Here is a 19,423-nt window from a genome sequence, read left to right on the forward strand (position 1 = left end):
AAAAATACTTAGTCTTCCATCTTTTATTCAAAATTATAAGGAAAATTTCTGTACTTATTTCAATAAGGGTCCTATAACACTGGATATTTGGAGACATCTGGTTTCTGAAATCATGACCAGGTTACTCAGAAATTCACCAGCTAACCCTCTCACCCCACAGAGGGAAGCACACACCTACATGCATTGACAAGGGTCATCATCGTCGATAATGGCATCCATTTTGCCGACTCTGTAATATAAGCTCGGTGCATACCACTTTTGCCGTGGGATGCAGTTTGCTACAAATAAAATCATTTCCACATAAAAGTGCAGATAATAATGTTTAAATGTTTTTTGAATAACCAGGTTGTGATTTTAGGAAACAGACTTTATTTTTATTTTAATGAAAGAAAACTGTTCCTACACTAAGTTCCTATATGAAACCACTTACTAGGCGAATTTAGTATTTTTGAGTTATGATTTCTTAAAATAGAGACTTCTGCTCATTTTTTTTCGTCTATATTCTTCTGGTATTTTGAGATAAAAATCACTACAGGCAAATGGAAAATGTGCCAATGTGATTTAGAAGTGAAATTCCCCTTTTTAAATAAACATTTTTGTTTCTGTTTGACATTCTCAGTGCCGCACTTCTTGCAGGCTTCTGCTCCCATCTGTTCTTTGCCAAAAATCAGAAGTCTCAGTTGATGTTAGGCTTTGCCCAAGGTTTACAGTTAAAATGTGCATCTGTCTGAGTCTCTCTCTGTGCCGTCACTTGGCAGCATTTACGTGATGGAATGATCTTTGAATATGCCAATCTTCAACTGCACGACCTTCAGGTAAACCAGCTTTTTGTCAGCTTCTTGTGGGTTCTGATCGGTTTGTAGGAAAGAGTTGAAGCATGGGTAAATTGTATAGTCAGGGGACAAACATCTGAGGAAGAGATCGGTTCACAAAGACGACGTAGGGGGTATTACAAATTATCCAAATAATCCTCCCTTCCATCCTCGCCATTGGTTGTGTGCACTGTGGTCTCCTTAGTTACAGGGGTGGGGACAGGAAGCACAGCGCGTGTTATCTCCTCCAGTCACATTGACAGTCGGAGCCTTTCCTTCCCCTCACTTCCTCTTCTGACAGCTGGACCTTTCCTTGAATTGTTGCGTGACAAAAGGGGGCAGCTGTGTGCACACACAGCAAAAATATATTATGAAATGAACGGCGGCTCACCATCTAAGTGGTTGTGTATTTTTAAGCTCAAAGTTATTCTGCCAGACACTGGGTTGCGTCTTTGAGGCATAGCGTTGTATCTGGCCACTGACAGGAAATGATACTTTTCTTGAACTCCCTCCCGCCCCTTCCAGGTTGTGGAAAGAGGAAAAGGATACCTCCTTTTTTCACTGTCCAGAAGGCGAGCGTCAACACAAAACGGGCCAAGACACACACACACACACACACACACACACACACACACACACACACACACACACACATCAGCAAGCTTCCTGACTCTTCATCCTGTTATTCTTCCTATTCCTTATCTCATACTCTCACATCTTGTGGAGCTCAAAGAATGCATCCTGTGCTTCACTTTACATAGCATCCTCCGCATTGTTGTGAGGTGTGTGTATTTGCGTGTGTGTGTGTCTGTCTCAAATGTGAGTCCTGATTTGTAAGCATAATGCCTGGGGCGTTGGCGGATGAAATGCCCGTTTGCGTCTACATTGACTGAAACATTAAAAGTTGAGTTAAATGGGCAACAAGCAAAGTAAGAGAAGGGTTCTTGTGTGTCACCGCACAGCACAGTTAATCTTTTGTCTGCCAGGTGGAGAAATGAGTTCCCGCAGGATGCAGAACAACAATCTAGTTTTTCTGTGTGCTTGGGTTAATACTAATTAACCCACAAGTTTTAACAGTTCCCATCATAACTAAGCATAGTTTGTAGTATGTGTGGAGCCACACAGATGGAGGTTCTATGTAAGGGAAGCAGATGCGCTTTCTCCTTGTGCCGCTGCTTTTTTGGGGACAAAGTATTTCCTCTCAAATTTGTGAAACCATTTTCAGCTCATGAGGCTTCTCTCTTAAAGCCAGCCTGTTAAATGACTATTGCTTTGGCTTCCAATTTAACGCTACATATCGTTCCCTCTTTAGATGGCAAAAGCGGCAGTAAAATAGCCTTTGCCTGGTATTTTAGAAGCAGTCTGAGTCTGCATTTGTGTGCATTAGGTTGTCTTTTTTTTTTTTCTAGCTGAGCTAGCATGTTGGGCTACTTTTAAAGGTTAACTGAGGAGAGTATTAGTATTTTCCAAAACTGCTGAATAATTAGCAATGAGAAAGAGGTTTAAGCTTTCTGTTAAGTACCGCGCTCTCCAGTGCTTCCTGTAAGGGAATTGTATCTGTGTGAGTGTGTGAAGGAAAGTAAACAGTTTCCACAGCTTTCCACCTTGCTCACTCCCCTTGGGGTGCCTCCCTGAAGTGTAAATGTGTGAGTGCGATTGCACTTATAAGTTTCGACCGATCAGAAGTCCCGCCACGCAGGGAGTAATGAACTTTGGCCCCTTGCGGGCAGCTATTAAGAGTAAACCATTATGGTTCGGTATTGAGCTGCCCTCCCCTGCCTCACTCTGTATGGTAGACCCCACTGAGTGCACGAAACTGGCACACCTCTGGCTCATTGAGCTGCCAGCTTGCCCCCCACCAACAGACAGCCCCATAAAGCAGTTCCACATCATCAAATGTGATGATCCCCTTTTCTAATTTTAGACTGAAGTCCTAATAGCTCTGCAGATACTGTCTGAAACAGTAATTTCAGCCTTGAGCTGAGGGAAGTGAGGAGGATAGGGTTTTGCAGTGTCTCATCTGGGAAACATGTAAATTATTCACCTTGTTATTTTGGCCACATATGATTGATTGGATATCAGAATCTTTTCTTTTTTTTTTTTTTCTTCAAATTTGTCATTAAATAATGATTTTATTTCCTTATTAGGCTATGGTATGCAATCATTTCTGTTTGCGTGTTTCCCCCCCAAAAAACGACCACATATGGTGCCTGTTTGGGCTATTTTGTTTAGAATTGGGTTTTAAATGTGCTCACTATTTATTTGATTTACACTGAATCATTACTGTAGGTTAATCAAACCTTTAAATTATCTGAATACTGCTACAAAAAAATGTCCATCACGCCACTATTGTATTAATCTATGCGCTGACTGAAGCATGTTTGTGGGAATGTATGTGAATGTTTGCTAATACTATTCTTATTAGCACTTTTAAGTATTTTATTTATTGATTTTATTGTTTTATTTATATTTTGATATTGTTAGGGATGATGCACTGATCGGGGATCATTTTTAATTTCGTTGTACCTGTGACAATGACAGTAAAGACATTCTGATTCTGATTCTATCCCAGTTGTTGTTATATTTGTCATATGACTTTGTTCTTTGGACACTTTGTTTGCATGTAACACAACTGAAAATGTCATTTTGGTGCCGATGAAAGGCGGTCCTGATGTGAGGACAGGAGTTTTGGAGACATATTCCTCTTTTTACCATAAAATTGGTACTTTGTTTTAAAATGTAGTGCCATATGTAAACAAATATGGCAGGTTTTAAAAAGAAAATGTTGTGGAATGGCAAAAGATAGCAAATAAATTTTCTGCTTGTCTTATTTATTTTATTTTTTTTTACATTTTTTTTCTTCCAGACCATCCCAAAGGCATGTTGCATTAACCTTGAATGTCTTTGCAGCTTAATAGCTTTAGTAATCACCTTTTAGTAATAATCCTGTTCTTTTTTTTATTTGAGATATGTACTAAAACAAAAGGCGCCAGCTGTGAGATCACAAAAGGATATTTGTCTTAACTTTTTCAGGGGTATCTGCACCTGTTCAGCTTTCACTGCTGATGGGAGTTATCAAGTGACAGCAGTCACTCTAATCAAATGGCCTCTTTTGTTTTACAAGGGCTGTTTGCTGCTGCGAGACGGTAAAGACATTTTGTTGATTTGTTAGACAACCCCGAGTCTTTCAAAGTTCACGCACAGGACTATGTGCACGGTGCTAATGTGGTGCTTTTTTTTTTGACTGTTCACAGCACTTTGCAAGAAAAGAAAATGTCACTGAAATTAAAGTGGTGATGCTTTTTAAAAATGAGATGGATAATTTTTTTATTCGTCTTCGAAATGCTGTAAACAGGAAAAAAATCTAAATCTGATTATTATTGGGTCTGCCCAGTGTTTGTTTGTTTTTAAAATAACAGCAAGCATCTAGGGCTGCCAGAAACTATTATTTTGATAGTCGACTAGTCACAGATTATTTTTGCGATTAGTCGACTAATCAGATCATACATCCATTGGACGTAAAACATACAGCTTATTGCACCAGCATGCATCTGCTCTTATATAGCTATCATTAGCTTACAGCTTTAAGTGTTTAAGGTATGTGCTAACTCAAAATAAAGACAAGATGATAGTTTATTAAATTTTAATGAAATTTGCAGATTGTTTCGGTGAAGTTTAATAAACTCCTTGCTATCTAAAATATAACGGGACACCGGAGTATATTCTCGAGCATCTTACACTTCTGATAATCAGTTGTCTGCTTGATGTTTATTCATCTGTGTAAAAACCATAACTTTAATCTCAGCCAAACCGATTTACTCAGGAACAAATAAAATACTAAAAAAAAGCCAAGCAATAACATTTTTAAGTTATCTAAGTGACTTATATGTTTAACCTGAGTAGCGAAAGACTACGGTGGGTTTGAAAACGATTTGCTCTAGTGAGCCTTGCCCCCGGCTAGCTATCGAGCTAGTGGGTAACAGACGTCTGAAAACGTCAGAGCGCTTTTGAAAATATGTGGTGTCTTGATAAACTGAGCAGATATTTGAGGTTTACACAGTTACATTCTCACCTGAAAATATGTTAAACGTTTATTTTGTGACCCAGAAAGAATAATAAGAGTAATATTAAAACTAACTAGCTGCCGCCATTGTTGGAAACTGAGCTGGGCTGCGCTATGAATTCTGGGACAGAGATACTTCTTCTTCTTCGGGGTTTAACGGCAGCTGGCATCCTTGTACATGCAGTGCTGCCATCTTCTGTTTCAGTCCGTTATTACACTCTTAAATCCTACTACTTATTCCTGCGTCTTTTGTGATCTTACAAAGCTTCAAACGACGCGTCGACTATTAAATCAGTCGTCGACGATTTTGATAGTCGACGTAATCGTGACTAGTCGACTCATCGTAGCAGCCCTACAAGCATCCTAGGTATACTTGTGCAGTTTTAAACCCCTTGTAGAGTTTTTTTTGTTTTGTTTTTTTACTGTTCTCTGGATTTTAGGCTCTCTTTATTTTCTCTCATTATTATACCATCTGTTGTAGAGCTTGTTGTTTATGTATGTGACGATTTTTTTCTTCTTCAAACATTACAGTCATTATCAATCTGTAGAAGGAATTTGTGGCCAGTCAAATGCAGATCTGCAGGCTGTTCCTGCTTCTCTATCGCCTCACCCTTGGCCACACCTTTCCTGTGGATCCTCTCTCCTCTTCTTCACTGTCTGTTTACGCAGTTTAATCACCAAACTAATGTGCAATGACACACATTTTTTTACAGCACACCGTCACTGTTGGTGTCAGCAGCCGCAGAAAGCCATACTCAGCCTGGCACTTCTTCCCCCTTCCTGCATGCAGTCACTCTGACAGCCTCAGCAAACCTAGCATTTGCTACAGGTTATGATTAATGGCTTTACTGATTGCTGTTTTTTTTTGCCACGAAGACACCTACACACTCCGCTTTGAGCATATATATTTTCTTAGGTGACTAGAGAAGGCGGTAAACCATGACACCCGACTTCACAGTGTTCTGACGTATTTGTGTGCAGTTTAGTTTGACTTGATGACTTCTGAGTTTAGTTTCGCCACCAACTGGGTTTTCTGTGCACATAAATCTTTTGCTTTCTGTTTCAAGCATGCACACATTTGTTGTAATAATCCTAATGCTCAGCTATTAAAAGTAGATGACGTTATATTAACAGGCTCACCTTTGTTACAAACTACAACTTTGCAGCTCAGTTTTCCCCCTGCTGTCAGTCATCATGATAAAATAAATTCACCAGTCAAGAGTGGTGAGACTGTGGAGAACAGCGTAATGTAGAGCAGCTGTGTGTTTCTCTAATCTCTGTTTTTAATCCGTCTTTTTGTCACCAGACTAAATATAAAACAGTGGCTATTAAGGCAAGCTAGAGGAGAGATGTAGCACCATTTCCTTCTTGTTTCCTGCTGTATTTGTTCAGCAGATATTCTCCGAGGCAGTTTTCCTCCTCCTTCCGTGTGTAGTGTTATTTCTGTGGGTTCACTGTCTCAGGGGAGCCTTGCCTATAAACACACACAGGCTCATTAGCTTGTGTGTGTGTGGGCGTTTTAATGTTCGGCTGGATGTTTGTTTTTATATGTATCATATGTGCTTATGTGTGCATTTGTGCGCATGATATCAGAGCATTGGTGAGCCCATATCTTAAATGTTGTGTGAGTTATTATCTACGTGTGTGTGTGTTTTCGGGCAGCTTCTGCTCATTATTGATAATCAGAGAGCAGAACGTGCTGCTTTCAGGGAGTGAGTTGGCTGAGATATAGACATGTGTGTACAATCGCACAGCATTTATGTTTGCTGCTGTTTCCCAGCTATAGTTTATGTCGCAGACAGAAATGGTTACCGTTGCTGTATGTAAGGTTTTTTTACCCATTGTTTGTCCATCCCTAATTTGGCTGAAAGTGTAGCTCCACTCTCTCGTGGCTTGCACTTTAACCAAGTGATGGGTAAAAGTGTGTGTATGTGAATGTGTTTTCTGTGTTTCTTTTCTCTCTCTCTCTCTCTCTCTCTCTCTCTCTCTCTCTCTCTCTCTCTCTCTCTCTCTCTCTCTCTCTCTCTCTCTCTCTCTCTCTCTCTCTCTCTCTCTCTCTCTCTCTCTCTCTCTCTCTCTCTCTCTCTCTCTCTCTCTCTCTCTCTCTCTCTCTCTCTCTCTCTCTCTCTCTCTCTCTTTTTTTTTTTTTTTTTTTTAAACCAGGCACAGGCAGGAAAGAATCCAGAAACCTTGTTATGCCAGTCGTTTATTTAGTGGCCTATCTACTTAAAGACCTGACGCTGGAGCTTTCTACCCAGCCTGCCTCAGGAAAATCCCTGACACACAACATAAATCTCTCCCTCTGGCTGCAAACCGCACCGTCATTTCTGTCTAGAGCCTTTTAGTCCCCCCTCAGCCTGTGGGGGTCAGCGCTTATATCCACATGTCAGGGTTAAGCAACTGTGTAGATAAGTCGCTGTAAAGTAAAATTGAGATATACTGTATTTTTTTTAGTGCTACTTAGAATTTGACAGTTGAGATGCATTAGCATTCACAGAGACCTCTTGGCACAAATTTTAAATTTAATGAGTACTCTTCCGAGCTTTTCTCAGTACTCTCGTACAATAAAAAGTTGTTAGTCGCTGCAGTTGCATATCATTTCTCCTGTCCTTGTAGAATGTTGAGCAGCCCCCTATTATTGGAGCAACCCATATGTAAGGGATGGGTGACAAAATCCTTTGGCCTCATTCTGTCCCGAAATGTTCTGTGCCAAAGTTTATATTGTGCATCAGCTGTCTGGGTTGCTCAGACTAAGTGTATATCTTCCAGCAATAAAATTGTATTGTGCAAAATTGCCTCTCTGTATTGCTGTTGCTGCAGGTCAGCAAAGAGACAAACTGTGAATTTTGTCTTAAAAGACAAATCTTTGTGCGGTCTGCCGGGGACAAATAACACTGTGCTTTGCTCAATATAGCCACATAACCATTGCAAGAAACACGGCTACGCTGCTAATAGACACACTCGGGTGAAGCTTTCGCAAATGATTGGTGTGTTTGATGTAGCCATTTCCAAAGGCACAATACTGGCTTAATTGGCTTGAATAATGTTGATCCACAGTTATCTAAATCCTCTTTGTTCAGTGTTGCTGCTGTTTACTTGGAAACCATAAAGTCACATGACCCGTGATTACCTTATTCACGGGGACTATCAATGCGCAACAAATGATATATCAGTCATAACATTCGGCACTGATTAATAAAGATTAATACACTAATTAATAATGATTAAATTACATTTGTTCCCCAGTGTAAAGAATTTTATATTTCAAAATGTAACCTTATTTTGGTTACTATGTATATAAGACAGCACTCATTAACAGCGCAGGAATAGATTGTGCATGAACATCAAAGGATTTAGCAGTGTAGGCCTACTGTTAAATCAAAGATATGCAAGTAAAAATAAGACAGAAGCATAGGGAAACTTTTTTTTCTCCCCTCCACAAACAGGGAGGGGTAGCGAGAGACAGCTGTGAGTTGACGATAAGACCCAGAAATGCATACGTTTTCATGGCTCAGTCACCCCCACCAGTGCGCGCTATACTTCTGCTCTCTGCTTTAAAAGAAACCCCCGTCTTTCATATGCTTGGCCTGCCAAACCCCTAAACTGTTGAAGTGGAGTGTCGTCTTGGATAAAGTCGTCTGTGCCGTGAATAAAGGGCAGGAATGCATTAAATGCCCAAATCCTTTCGCTTGCAACGGGTACCCAGGCTTTGTGATTGCTGAAGTGCACAGCTTTTAAGTGAAAAGGCTTGTTCCTCGCCCGAGTCTTGTTTCACTCAGCACCGCCACATTTAGGTGTATCTTTGATTGCTGTAGTTTTTTGGATGCGACTGCATTCAGTCTATATTTACCTGAGATCCCAGTCACTCCCCCCTCCTCTGTTTAAAACATGAATTGAGCATTCATGCACGTGCACGCATGAAGAGGATTATTATTTTTTTTAACACTACAGGTTTTTGATCTTAAACCATCCTAAACTGGAAGGACTGGCTCTGTCTCTCTGCAGGGTTGAACATTTGATCATTTTGGCTTGAAGATTAATTGGTGTTGGACTCGATCTGCTTCAGGTGCCAGATAATATCAGGCTAATGCCAGGCATCACAAGGCATCTAAAGCAGCTTTCCTTAGGCAAAGCTGATCACACTGATTGCTCAACTATTATATTTCTTTTGCTTTCACTCCCACTCTTGACAGTCTCTCACACATGCAGAGTACTTATCGGGACAGATGTGCTCTGCATGGTCAGAGGACGGTTTGCTGTGAGCTACAGGGTGAGGACAAAGCATTTATGGAACGTGTCTATTTTTGGGCTCTTAATGGACTTGCTCCCATTCTCTTATGGAGCAGGTCTAGTTGAGTGATGTTCACCTGTCTTAAACCTGATTACAGGATCTCCTGCTGGACCTCTCCATTGTTTTTAATTTTACTCTCGCTCTTCTATTTCCTCTCTCTTTGCTCCAATTTTGATCTCCCTTCCTCTGTTTCACTCACTGTGTTTTTCCTCATGCTGTGGTTGAATACATTACCTCAGATTCCAAACTTGACCTACCTCACTTGGCTATTCTTTCTCGTCGTGTGCCTTTTCTCATCACAAGCTCATGAATTGTTTGCCCTAGTTCAGCATGGGCTGCCCCTGTGTGATCATGTTTTTAAACATCTGGCTGGGTAAATACAAGAAAAGCTTCTCTGTCCATGTCTGTGAGTTTGCAGTGGCCAATTGTGATTGGCTGACAGTGTCACAGACACTTAAATAACTCTATACACATAATGGATTTGCTCTCGATCTTTTGCTTCAGTGTGCACATAATTCCCAAGTCTATCCCCCCCTCCTTTTTTTTTTGGTGCTGTGCCCTGACAGGGATATGGCTTCTGTTTGGGAGTGCTAGTCTGACTTCCTGCTAAAGAACCAATTATGATGCTGCCTTTTCTCTTCAAGGCTTGTTGTTTTGTTATATGAGAATGAGATTTTTTGTCATGCTGTGATGTAGCTTCACCTAATTCATCTACATTTTCATTAAATGTAGTGGCCTGAGACGATCAAAATCACAAGGCATTATCTTGAGGATCAATTGGCTTTAAAAATCACCACATGTATGGTTTTTGTTTTGTTACACGATGTCACCATATTTTATTTTGCCGTAACTTTAGATTCGAATTAAATCTATAGGTAAATAAAACCAAGAGTCATCAAGTGGCTTATATCTTAAGGGTAAATTAGGATTAAAAACACCATATGTATGGTCCTTATGGTCTCTACAGATTACTTAGTCACATCAGGGTTCCCAAGAGGTTTTCTGCCAAACAAAAATGTCCTGTGCAATATCAGAATTTTTTTAAAGGGTTTTATTTATTTCCTCATTACATACATGTTTAATTTATAAAATTCTCCAACATAGCAGGAAATCCACTGACCTCTACATTTACCACATGTTACCCAGTGTCAGGGGCAAAAAACACCCCCTGAATTATGTAAGTTCTAGTAATATGACCCCTTGAAATGGACACTGAAAATGAGTGTCCATGAAAATCTTCTTAAAACAAAATCAAATGTGGTTTCTTTAACTTCTCACAAACTTTGTCAAAGAGTTTGATGTTATCACATGATGAGGCCTTGTACAAAAAAGTGCATTTAAGCCAAATGGAGACAGCCACACACTGATGGTAGGCTAAAATAATTGAGCAGATGTTGATTTAAGAATTTTCTTTTTTTCCCGATCAGTTTTTTCTTCCAAGGTCAAGAATGAACATTTCAGTTAATATGCACTCCCCAAACCTCACTGAATTTGGGCTCCCATCTTACAGACACGTCCTCTCCCATATTTTTCAGTCCACTGCCTTTTAAAAGCGGTTCACCTGCCCTTCCTCACTCCCACACCCTTCCCTTTAGTTACACGTCTCTAACCATTGCTAAGATCACGGCAAAGATGAGGAGAAATTGTCTCTTTTGCTTGACAAAGGGCAGACAGATATGCAGCCTCAGTCTGTGACATTTTCTTTTTTCACCGCAAAATTGAGAAGAAAGGGCAGAAGCTGAGAGAAACAAAAGAAAGAGAATGATAAAGTGAAATGCTTCTTAAAAAACAACTTAAATTGAGGCAGAAAAGAGCAGCGTGAGTCTAGAAGAATTCAGCTGCACTCTGCTTGCTCAGCACTGTGGTTATAATTCTCTGTCTTTGTATCATCAAACCCTCCGCTGTGCCCTCACCCTGCTTTCAAGGTCGATACTTGTTTCTTCTTGACAGATGTCTGAGTAAAAAAACTAAACAGATATATTATGCTTTCTTCCTGTGTCTATGTGGAGCCACCCCCACAGGTAAATAAACACACAACTCTTTCTGTCAGTTGTCTGTGTGAAGAGCTGAGTCAGGTTGGAGATGACACACTGAGCTGGGTGATGTGTGACCATAGTTGCAGGGTTTACTGTGGCATTAGTAGGGTTTTCCATTTAATACCACTTATCAAGAAAAAGTCTCATTCAGCGGCTAACGTCTTTTCTCACTCCACTTGATTGTCTCGTCTTTTTACCCCTGTCTCTTTTCTTTTCCAAGAGGGTGACACCCTCCCAACCCCCGTCCAAGATAGTGATCCCCACATGCACGCTTTGTTACAAAATCAGCCTTTTCTGCCGGGGTGGACAGCTAGACAAATGATTTTGTCGGCCGTGCGAGGCAGGGGGTAATTTTTAGGTGAGCGCAGCGCTTCAGAAAAGAGTTGGCGCACAGAAATTAGAGGTTGTCAAATGCCGCACGTCTCCATTGATGGCCCAGCGCGGCCTCCTTATGTTAATGTGACATTTCAGCAAGAGGAACTAGAATTAGAAGAAGGGGGTGGGGAGGCCACTGGTGGTTGTTGGATTGCATTGTCACATATGAATACCACCTTTTGTTTTCTTTTGTTATCTTGAAGAAAGAAATAGTTCCCGGATGCAGACCTAGTGTAATAAAAAATGTAGATATAGGTGTAATGGTACGTGTATTTTTCTTGAATTACCCCATAACAAGAGTGGTTACGATACAGTTACAATAAGGATAATAATACAAAGGATTCTGCTGATACAGTATCGGTACAGTATCTGTCAAATAGAAGCAACAAGCAGGAGATGTTTATTTATTCACTTCAGTTGTGTTGTTATGTTATGTTGCATTCTTCTTTACTGTGTTTTTTGTTTGATTTGTTTTATGCTTGACACTAAACCGAGTTTCTCTTCATTGACTGTTCACAGCATTTGAGTGCCTTTATTGTTGCAGTTGAATTTTTGCCAGTCGAGCACGTGTGAATGCATTTGTAAAGTTTTAAAAACTTAATGGATTTTTTTTGTGGATGATTTCTCTGCTGTAGAGAAAACATACCGAACCGTGACTCCAAATATGAAACTCATATCAAGCACAGTTACGCCCTCGTATACAGAGAAGTGATCTCTTAATTTAAGTTACAGAGCTCTTCTTTAGTTGTCATTGACTTGCTTTTACTGGTGTTGAATAACTCTTCTTTTTTTCACTCATTGTCTTGAGAAGGCTTATAGAACTTGGTTTTAGTTGCACTTTAGTGGTGATTACTTATTTTTAAGATGAAGGAACGAAATTAAACCTGCTTGTGTTCAGGTTTTTCTGATTCAAGGGTTCTTTAAAACACAATACATGTTGATTTGTCGTCTACTATGTTGCTTTTCCTGTATGTTGTTTTTTTGTCCTTCTGTCGTGGTCTACTCCCTGTATAATGTGTCAAACCAAAGCTAAGACGTTGCCTGGCTGCTGTTTTGGTTAGGAGTGATGTAATCTGTTTTCTGTGCAAGATACCATGAGGATGAATTCATCTTTGGGAAGGGCTGGGAGTATCTGTGGTCCTCACAGTACTGAGGTCATGTGGTTTGGAAAGGAGTTGGGCCGAGTCTCCTGGCTGCCTGTTTGTACTCTTCCAATGTCTTCTGCAGGTGCTGTCCACACAGCTGCAGACCAGATGTTTTTTAGCTGTGTGCTGGTCAGTGTCTGTGACCTCACTGGTGACAAATTTTTAGTCTCATTGCCATGTCCGGAGATAACACTCTTTTTCAGTTTAGCAGTAAAAATGTTGTATTTAGGTGTCTTGTAGGACATAAAGTCAATATATGAGGAAATATTTTCTCCACTGTCCAAAAATTAAAACATTTTGTTGGCACTTTTAAACCACAGCACCGGTTGCTGTTCATAATACGAAATTAGATAAAAATGCAGGAAATTTCTTTTTTTCCTGCACTAAGTTTGGAAATGTGTCACAATTATGTGATCCGACAGGAACATTGACGGGTAAGCTAAGGATGACTTTATTTTTGACCACTCATTACGTTACTGTGAGTGTAGTAAAAGCTTTCCAACAAGTATTAATCTGCTTAAGATGACAGGAAGAGAAAGACTTGCCTGTGAATGTAATTGAGACATCGTCAGGGAAAACTGCTTTGCTGAGATTTGTCGGGACGTTTTTGCCCTTTCTAATGCTGCTATTTTGTCTTTTGTTATAATTGCAAATTTTAATAAGCAGCTGATGATGCAAGTTTCACCCCACCTATCCAGTTTTGCATAGGTGCAGGGTTATGCTTCGCCTGTCATGCATGCCTTACTGAGGGCATCTATAGTTGAGTGTCAGGTTCCCCTGCTGCAGTTTAATATAGAGCTCCCTACTGCCAGAAGGTCTCATGGGTGATGGAAAAAGTGCCTAGCAGCCGCCCCCACTCCACCCTGCACACACGATTCCTCGAGGCCTCGCCAGCTCTACCATTTAGTTCATGCTGTTTCATACTAGGAGTGGGTGACATAGCCACAAAATGATATCACAGTATTTCAGGAAAACTTGCAATAGTGATATTTATGAAAATATAGAAAACAAAACTACTGAACAATGTTTTATTGCTTGCAGCTTGCAGGCAGCAGCATTTAGAAGTGCAAGTACATGAAGGGTATTTGTCATTAATGACAAACTGCCTAATTCAAAGTGTGACTCTATTGGAAAAAAGGTGTCAGTGTCTTGGGTTGAGCTTTTTAACATTGCTTAAAGGCCTCCTTTACAACCATGTACCTGCTACAGTAACATCCATTCACTGTTTGCTCTTCTTGTCATATGGAGTGCAACCACTGAGTTCTCTAGCAATGCTTGGTTGACTCATTTGTTTACTTTGGGGTCACATATCACCATCTGCTAGAATGTGCTCCTCACGTGCCTTCTTAGCCTGGTTGTACTCGATGGCGTGTTTTCCTGTGCGTGCTATGGTGGAGATGTTGAAGTAGCTTAGTTTTTAGGTGCTAAATCATCATCAGAGGTTTGCTGTCAAACATGTAAGAGCTTGTCTTGTTGTGCACGCTGGGGGAAGGTAAACACTGTCTTACTATGTCAGTGATATTGTTATATGACAATTAATTTTTTAACATTTTGTCACATTAACTTGTATACCAGTGTTATCGCAGATCATACGATTATGGCACAAAAATCAAAGTGTGTCGTCTTTGCACTTTTGGATTCACTATGACCGTACTCTGAGGCTAACCTGGAAAGCAGAAATATGCCCTGCAGCAGCTGACACTTGTTTCACTGTCACATACCAGGACTTGCAGACACACTGGTTTGATTGTATGCATCAGGCTACACATGGAGTAAAAATGGGGTGTGCTTGAACATGTGTATGACTGAGTCGGCAGCATGTGCGTGTGGAAGAGAGAGAGGTCCATTAGTTTTATCTGATAGGGGGATCAGATCTAAAGGCGGCATATACTTAAGCCTTAGTGATTCCCCTGTATCTGGTCTCCTGCTCAGGCTCTTGCACAGGCTGCTCTGTTAGAGAACAACCTCTGAGGGGAAAGAACAGAAAGTCGGTGGCCTTAACCTGTAAATAGTGCAGTGTTTAACTTTTGTCTCCAGCTCATAGACTAACTTGCACACAATCACAGATTTGTTGTTTCTACTCAGAGCAGTTTGTAGTAGGAAAAAAATGCCATTTTCTGTAGAAAGCAGGAAGCATTAATGCTCACACGTTTTTATACTCAAAGGCTATGTTAATATTACCCAAGTTACACAGTTGTTTATCTGTAAAAGACAAACATTACGCAAGGCAAAGATTTGTATGCTACATTAGGCTTTTCCCCATAAGTCAAAATCAATATGACAGTGATATATCTCGCACCGTTCTTTTTACGTGTCACTGCTCTGTTTTTATGCAGTTGCTTACCACACTTTACATATTTTTGTCTTTCAGAGATCAACAGAGTGCGTAAAGACATGTACAGCGACACAGTGAATGGCCTTGTGGACAAACACCCACTGGAGCTGCCCGAACCAGTCGGACCCATCGTTCACCTGCAGGAAAAACTGTTTGTGCCTGTCAAAGAGTACCCAGATGTGAGTATCAGGGTTACACGTCTCTCACTTTTGCTGTTGCATCACATTGCCAATAATATCAGAGCATTTGCCTGAATGGTTGCTGGATTAATATTTAGACTGGAGCCAGAGGAAAGTGTATTAAAGAAGAAATCTTAATCTTATCGAGAAACTAGATTTTATTTTTCATATAAGTTCATGTTAACAGATAAAGACATTCTTTCACACACTGGTCCTTGTGCAGAAATACCTCTACACACACTGTTGGTCCTCTTCCCTTAGGCCATGTGTCTTTGTGATGTGTCATCATGGGAACGACAGCTGCTGATAGTTCTGCAGTCTGTCAGCACTGAGGACATATCTCATGACTGTTGTAAGCACTTGCTCACTGCTCATGCACTCTGCTCTCAGTTCTGTTCTTTTGCCTTTCAGTTTTTTGCTCTTTTTTTAAAAAATATTTTAGTTGATAAACATGCAGTCCTCGACTTGTTCTTTTTACTTTATTAGCTGCCCGATTTACACTGTGTGCACCAAGTTGTTAATGTACTACTGATACAACTTTATCAGACTGCACACTAATTTGGTCCCGGTCTGTGGAAAACGCAGCATGCTGGGGTGTTTATGAGCCAACTCAGCAGCAGATTAGTGCTGAGAGAGAAAGCGGGGGATTGAAAAAAGAAGCATCAAGAAAAGTAAACTGCAATTTCATAAATATTCAGTAAAAGGGAATGAAAATCTTTTGGAGTAACCACTTGGTTTTTACTCTGATGGAGAGATGGATACACACAGTTGGGGCAGGGGGGGAAGCAGCACACGGTGGAGGTACCATGGTGTTTCTAGAGATGAGGAGGATGGTGGCAGCACAGAGCAGAGTGATATGTGTGTCTGTGTGTAAAGCTTTGGGACGTGTGTGTAAGGCGTTTACCACAGTCGGCCACATTTATGTGCTCATGGTAATCTTTGGCGCACACATGAATGATTGTGTCACGTCCTGAGAAGCAGCGTTTCTCTTCATAATCCCAGCAGCTGGCAGCAAGGAAATGAATGGAGGGAGGTGACGAGGATAAGACACACCGTAGAGCAGGCCAAGGCTCAGTCGGGCATGGATTGCATTTTCCCCCTGACAGAATTGATAAAAGGCACCAGGGACTGGCTAGGATCAGCTTAGCTTCATCTCACCCTGAGACCAGGCCCAGTGTCTGCGCTCAGGCTCTTAAGTGACTTCCAGCCAGTTTAAGTGACCCTTAAGTGTTTGCCTTGTTTTGCATTCATGTAATTGTGACATGTGTGGTCATAGCTGATGTGCAGTTGCCTTTTAGAGCATGGTGGTCGTCTTAGTGAGATCATCAACTGTGACATGCTGTTTAGAGATGATGCCTGCTTTCAGTTACTGTTTCTGTGTTCTTTGTGTGTGGGTTTTGTGCTGCACAGGAATACAAGCGAAGAAGTTCAATAAAAATGTGTGAAGGAGTGGGTGCCACCTGTGACTGTAGAGATGCTAATGAAATAACACACACACAATCTATTAAAAGTGCAGCATCCTCAGATGACCCTTTGTGTACCCTTCACTCGCTTTGCTACACCGCTTTGAGCAGAGCGGGGCTGTAACTCTTGTATTCTGTTTATAAGCTGTTTGGAAAGCTACTAAATTAATTAGGCTTCCCCCTGGTGGTCAAGATGACTCACTGATGACCTTAGCAGACACAAATTAGCACACCCACTGACATGCACATAAAGAAGTGCGAGCACAGACGAACACTGAAACTCAGTGACACAAAAATATGACATTTTTCAAATGATTTTTTTTCTGCTGTCATTTGGTGAACACATTCAAGCATGGCCATTCAGTCTGTCAGCAGGGAAAGAGGACAATGGCAGACTTACTGTTAAATTTAGATGTGATGACTGCAGTTGGGAGAAATCAGCAGCAAGTCCAGATTAAATGCTTATTATTTTATTTATTTATTTATTTATTTTAGCTCTCCTGTTTGGAACACGGTTCATGTGCAAAACTTCCTCTACATGATTGCCAAATCATATTTGTGTAGGTGCCAACAGTAATCTTGTGCCAGATATGTAATTTTTTTTAAGGCTACCAGTTGAAGTTGAGGAGTAGTCATCCCTTTGCGCTGCTGTTCTCGCTGCTGTTTAGGATTTTTAAGTTAGTGGACAGAGAGGAAATGAAATCTAGCATTGACTATTTGAGCAGCAGACAATAGGAGATAAAGTGTTGCTGCGCGTTAAACTGATTTCCCAATAAAACAGTTAAAATGGTTGTCTTAACACGGAGAGACAGCGGTTCTACAGTTTGTGCTTTTAGAGATGATAAAAAGAAGAACACTTTAGTCTTTTAAGAAAAAGGGGGAGGAAGCACGAGAGGATAGAAAAGAAGCAAAGGGAAAATGTCCCTTTTATCCCCATCTGCCCACTTCTAACGGATAGGAAAGTGTAATGAAAGATTATTAGACTGGGGAATTTCACCATCCTTTTTACATTTCTGTCTGATTTCCCAGAGTCCTCCCACTGAAAATCCATGTATGTGTGGCTTGCTGATACAAGTCTAGGCTCTCCCAAGAAAACGGAGAATGATGTTCCAAGTCTCCTGTTTTGTGTTGTTGGCATCTACTCACCTGCCGTGGAACATTTGTCATCATTCATACCGTTTCCCCATCTGTGGAACTCTTGGCATCTACTTTTTCTCCTCTCAGTTTTCACTTCCATTTAAAAACTCCCTTTATTCATACTATATCCTTAGGCTGAGGTTACACGCTCTCTTTGGGGCTTTCTCTGTCAGATCACCTATGTTTACCCCGCTCAGGTTTCACCAGTAGATAATTAGATTGTCCTGGTGCCTGGATGCAGTGCGGCATGTCAATTCTACCAAAATAACTTGCCTTGCCAGCACACTCCTACTCTAATTCCCTTAAGTGTGTCCCTCTTCTGGCCTGTGTGCCCCACATCTGTCTGTAAATGTGTTTGTGTATGCGTGCGCCTCCATCACTCAGTCTGCCTGCGCGTCTGTCTCCCCCACCCCCTCGCCATTCTTCAAAGTCAGCCATTTCCCGATGTCGTCAGCGGTGCAGAACACTGCGAAGCGTCACTGTGGTGACTGCATCTTGACTGACAGCTGAGTCGCAGGCTATCTGATAACTTCAACCTTCAATTAAATGCTATCTGTGGCTCCGCTTCTCTTCCAAGCACACGCTCGCATACACATTGATAGGCAGCTGACTGACAGCTCAGCATGTCATTTCCGTTGACCTTGAGGCGTCTGATAGGATGTGTGACATATCTTTTTAAGATGGTGTCTGTCTCCACTTTATTCCCAGTGTATTTGTATGTGCCAACTCTTAAATGCCCAGGTGGGTTGTGGGCAGGTCACCTGGTGTTGAGAAATGCTTAGGACTGAAAACACACGCGAGAGGTGGGGGGAGACACCTCTGCGGTGCTGACTCTGTGAAATGAGACCCTCAGTTGGATGTAAGCTGTTGAGCAAGTGGTAAACAGGACCGTCTGAACTTGTCACAAGCTCGGGGGCATCCACAAGACGAAAATGATCACTTGTACAGCCAAAATTGTTTATTTTTTAAAAAAGGGGGAAAAAACTAGCAAGGGACACCCTAGCTAAGTCTCTGCTGTTGGTCTTTTCTGTTTGTCTAGTGTTCTGGGTGTTGTCATGGCACTTAAGGTTGTTTACCTCAGTAATGAAATCCTTTTAAGCCCCTGTCCCATTTCCGCTCTCTCACCACACCAGCTGTCTCCAAACTAAAGAACCTCACAGGAGCAGATGTTTGAAGTCCATGCGAGTTTCTATTTTTTCTTATTTTTTAAAGTTTCTAAAAGCAAATTAGTTGATCCGTAAACTGCAAATAACTTGTCTCCTTAATAGAAGCAAATATTTTCTCTCCTTATATTTGGAGAAAGCACCGGGGGGATCACCAGCCTTTCATTGTTCCAAAGAATTTAAGCTTCAAATGAGGTTTTTAACTGTAAATCTTTTTGCAAATAAGAAAAAAAAAAACACTACAAAGATACTATATTTTCTATACATTAATGAGTTGGTTAAAAAAAAAAAAAGGGAGAGAGGGAGAAAAAGTCCATTAACTATTTGAGTTCTGAGTGTGTTTGTGTGTGTGTTCGTGTGTTCTGTTGGATCATGGTGCTTCACTGCAAGGCACCTAGATTTGCGAACAGCAAAGAAAGAGGCT

At 41.0% G+C, this 19,423-nt stretch overlaps 1 protein-coding gene across 5 annotated transcripts in view; it reads left to right on the plus strand.

Annotated features, from left to right (window-relative positions):
- The window catches only part of qkia (QKI, KH domain containing, RNA binding a), a 79,014-nt gene that overhangs the window by 16,003 nt on the left and 43,588 nt on the right, over nt 1-19,423 (plus strand). For all 5 annotated transcript variants that reach the window (XM_035910966.2, XM_006798491.3, XM_035910965.2 and 2 more), the window contains exon 2: nt 15,094-15,236. In XM_035910966.2, coding sequence (XP_035766859.1) covers nt 15,094-15,236 — 143 coding nt within the window. The remainder of the gene's footprint in view (nt 1-15,093; nt 15,237-19,423) is intronic.

The sequence above is a fragment of the Neolamprologus brichardi genome, chromosome 19 (genome assembly GCF_056152115.1).
Source record: "Neolamprologus brichardi isolate AB-2024 chromosome 19, ASM5615211v1, whole genome shotgun sequence".
NCBI classification, from domain to species: Eukaryota; Metazoa; Chordata; class Actinopteri; order Cichliformes; family Cichlidae; genus Neolamprologus; species Neolamprologus brichardi.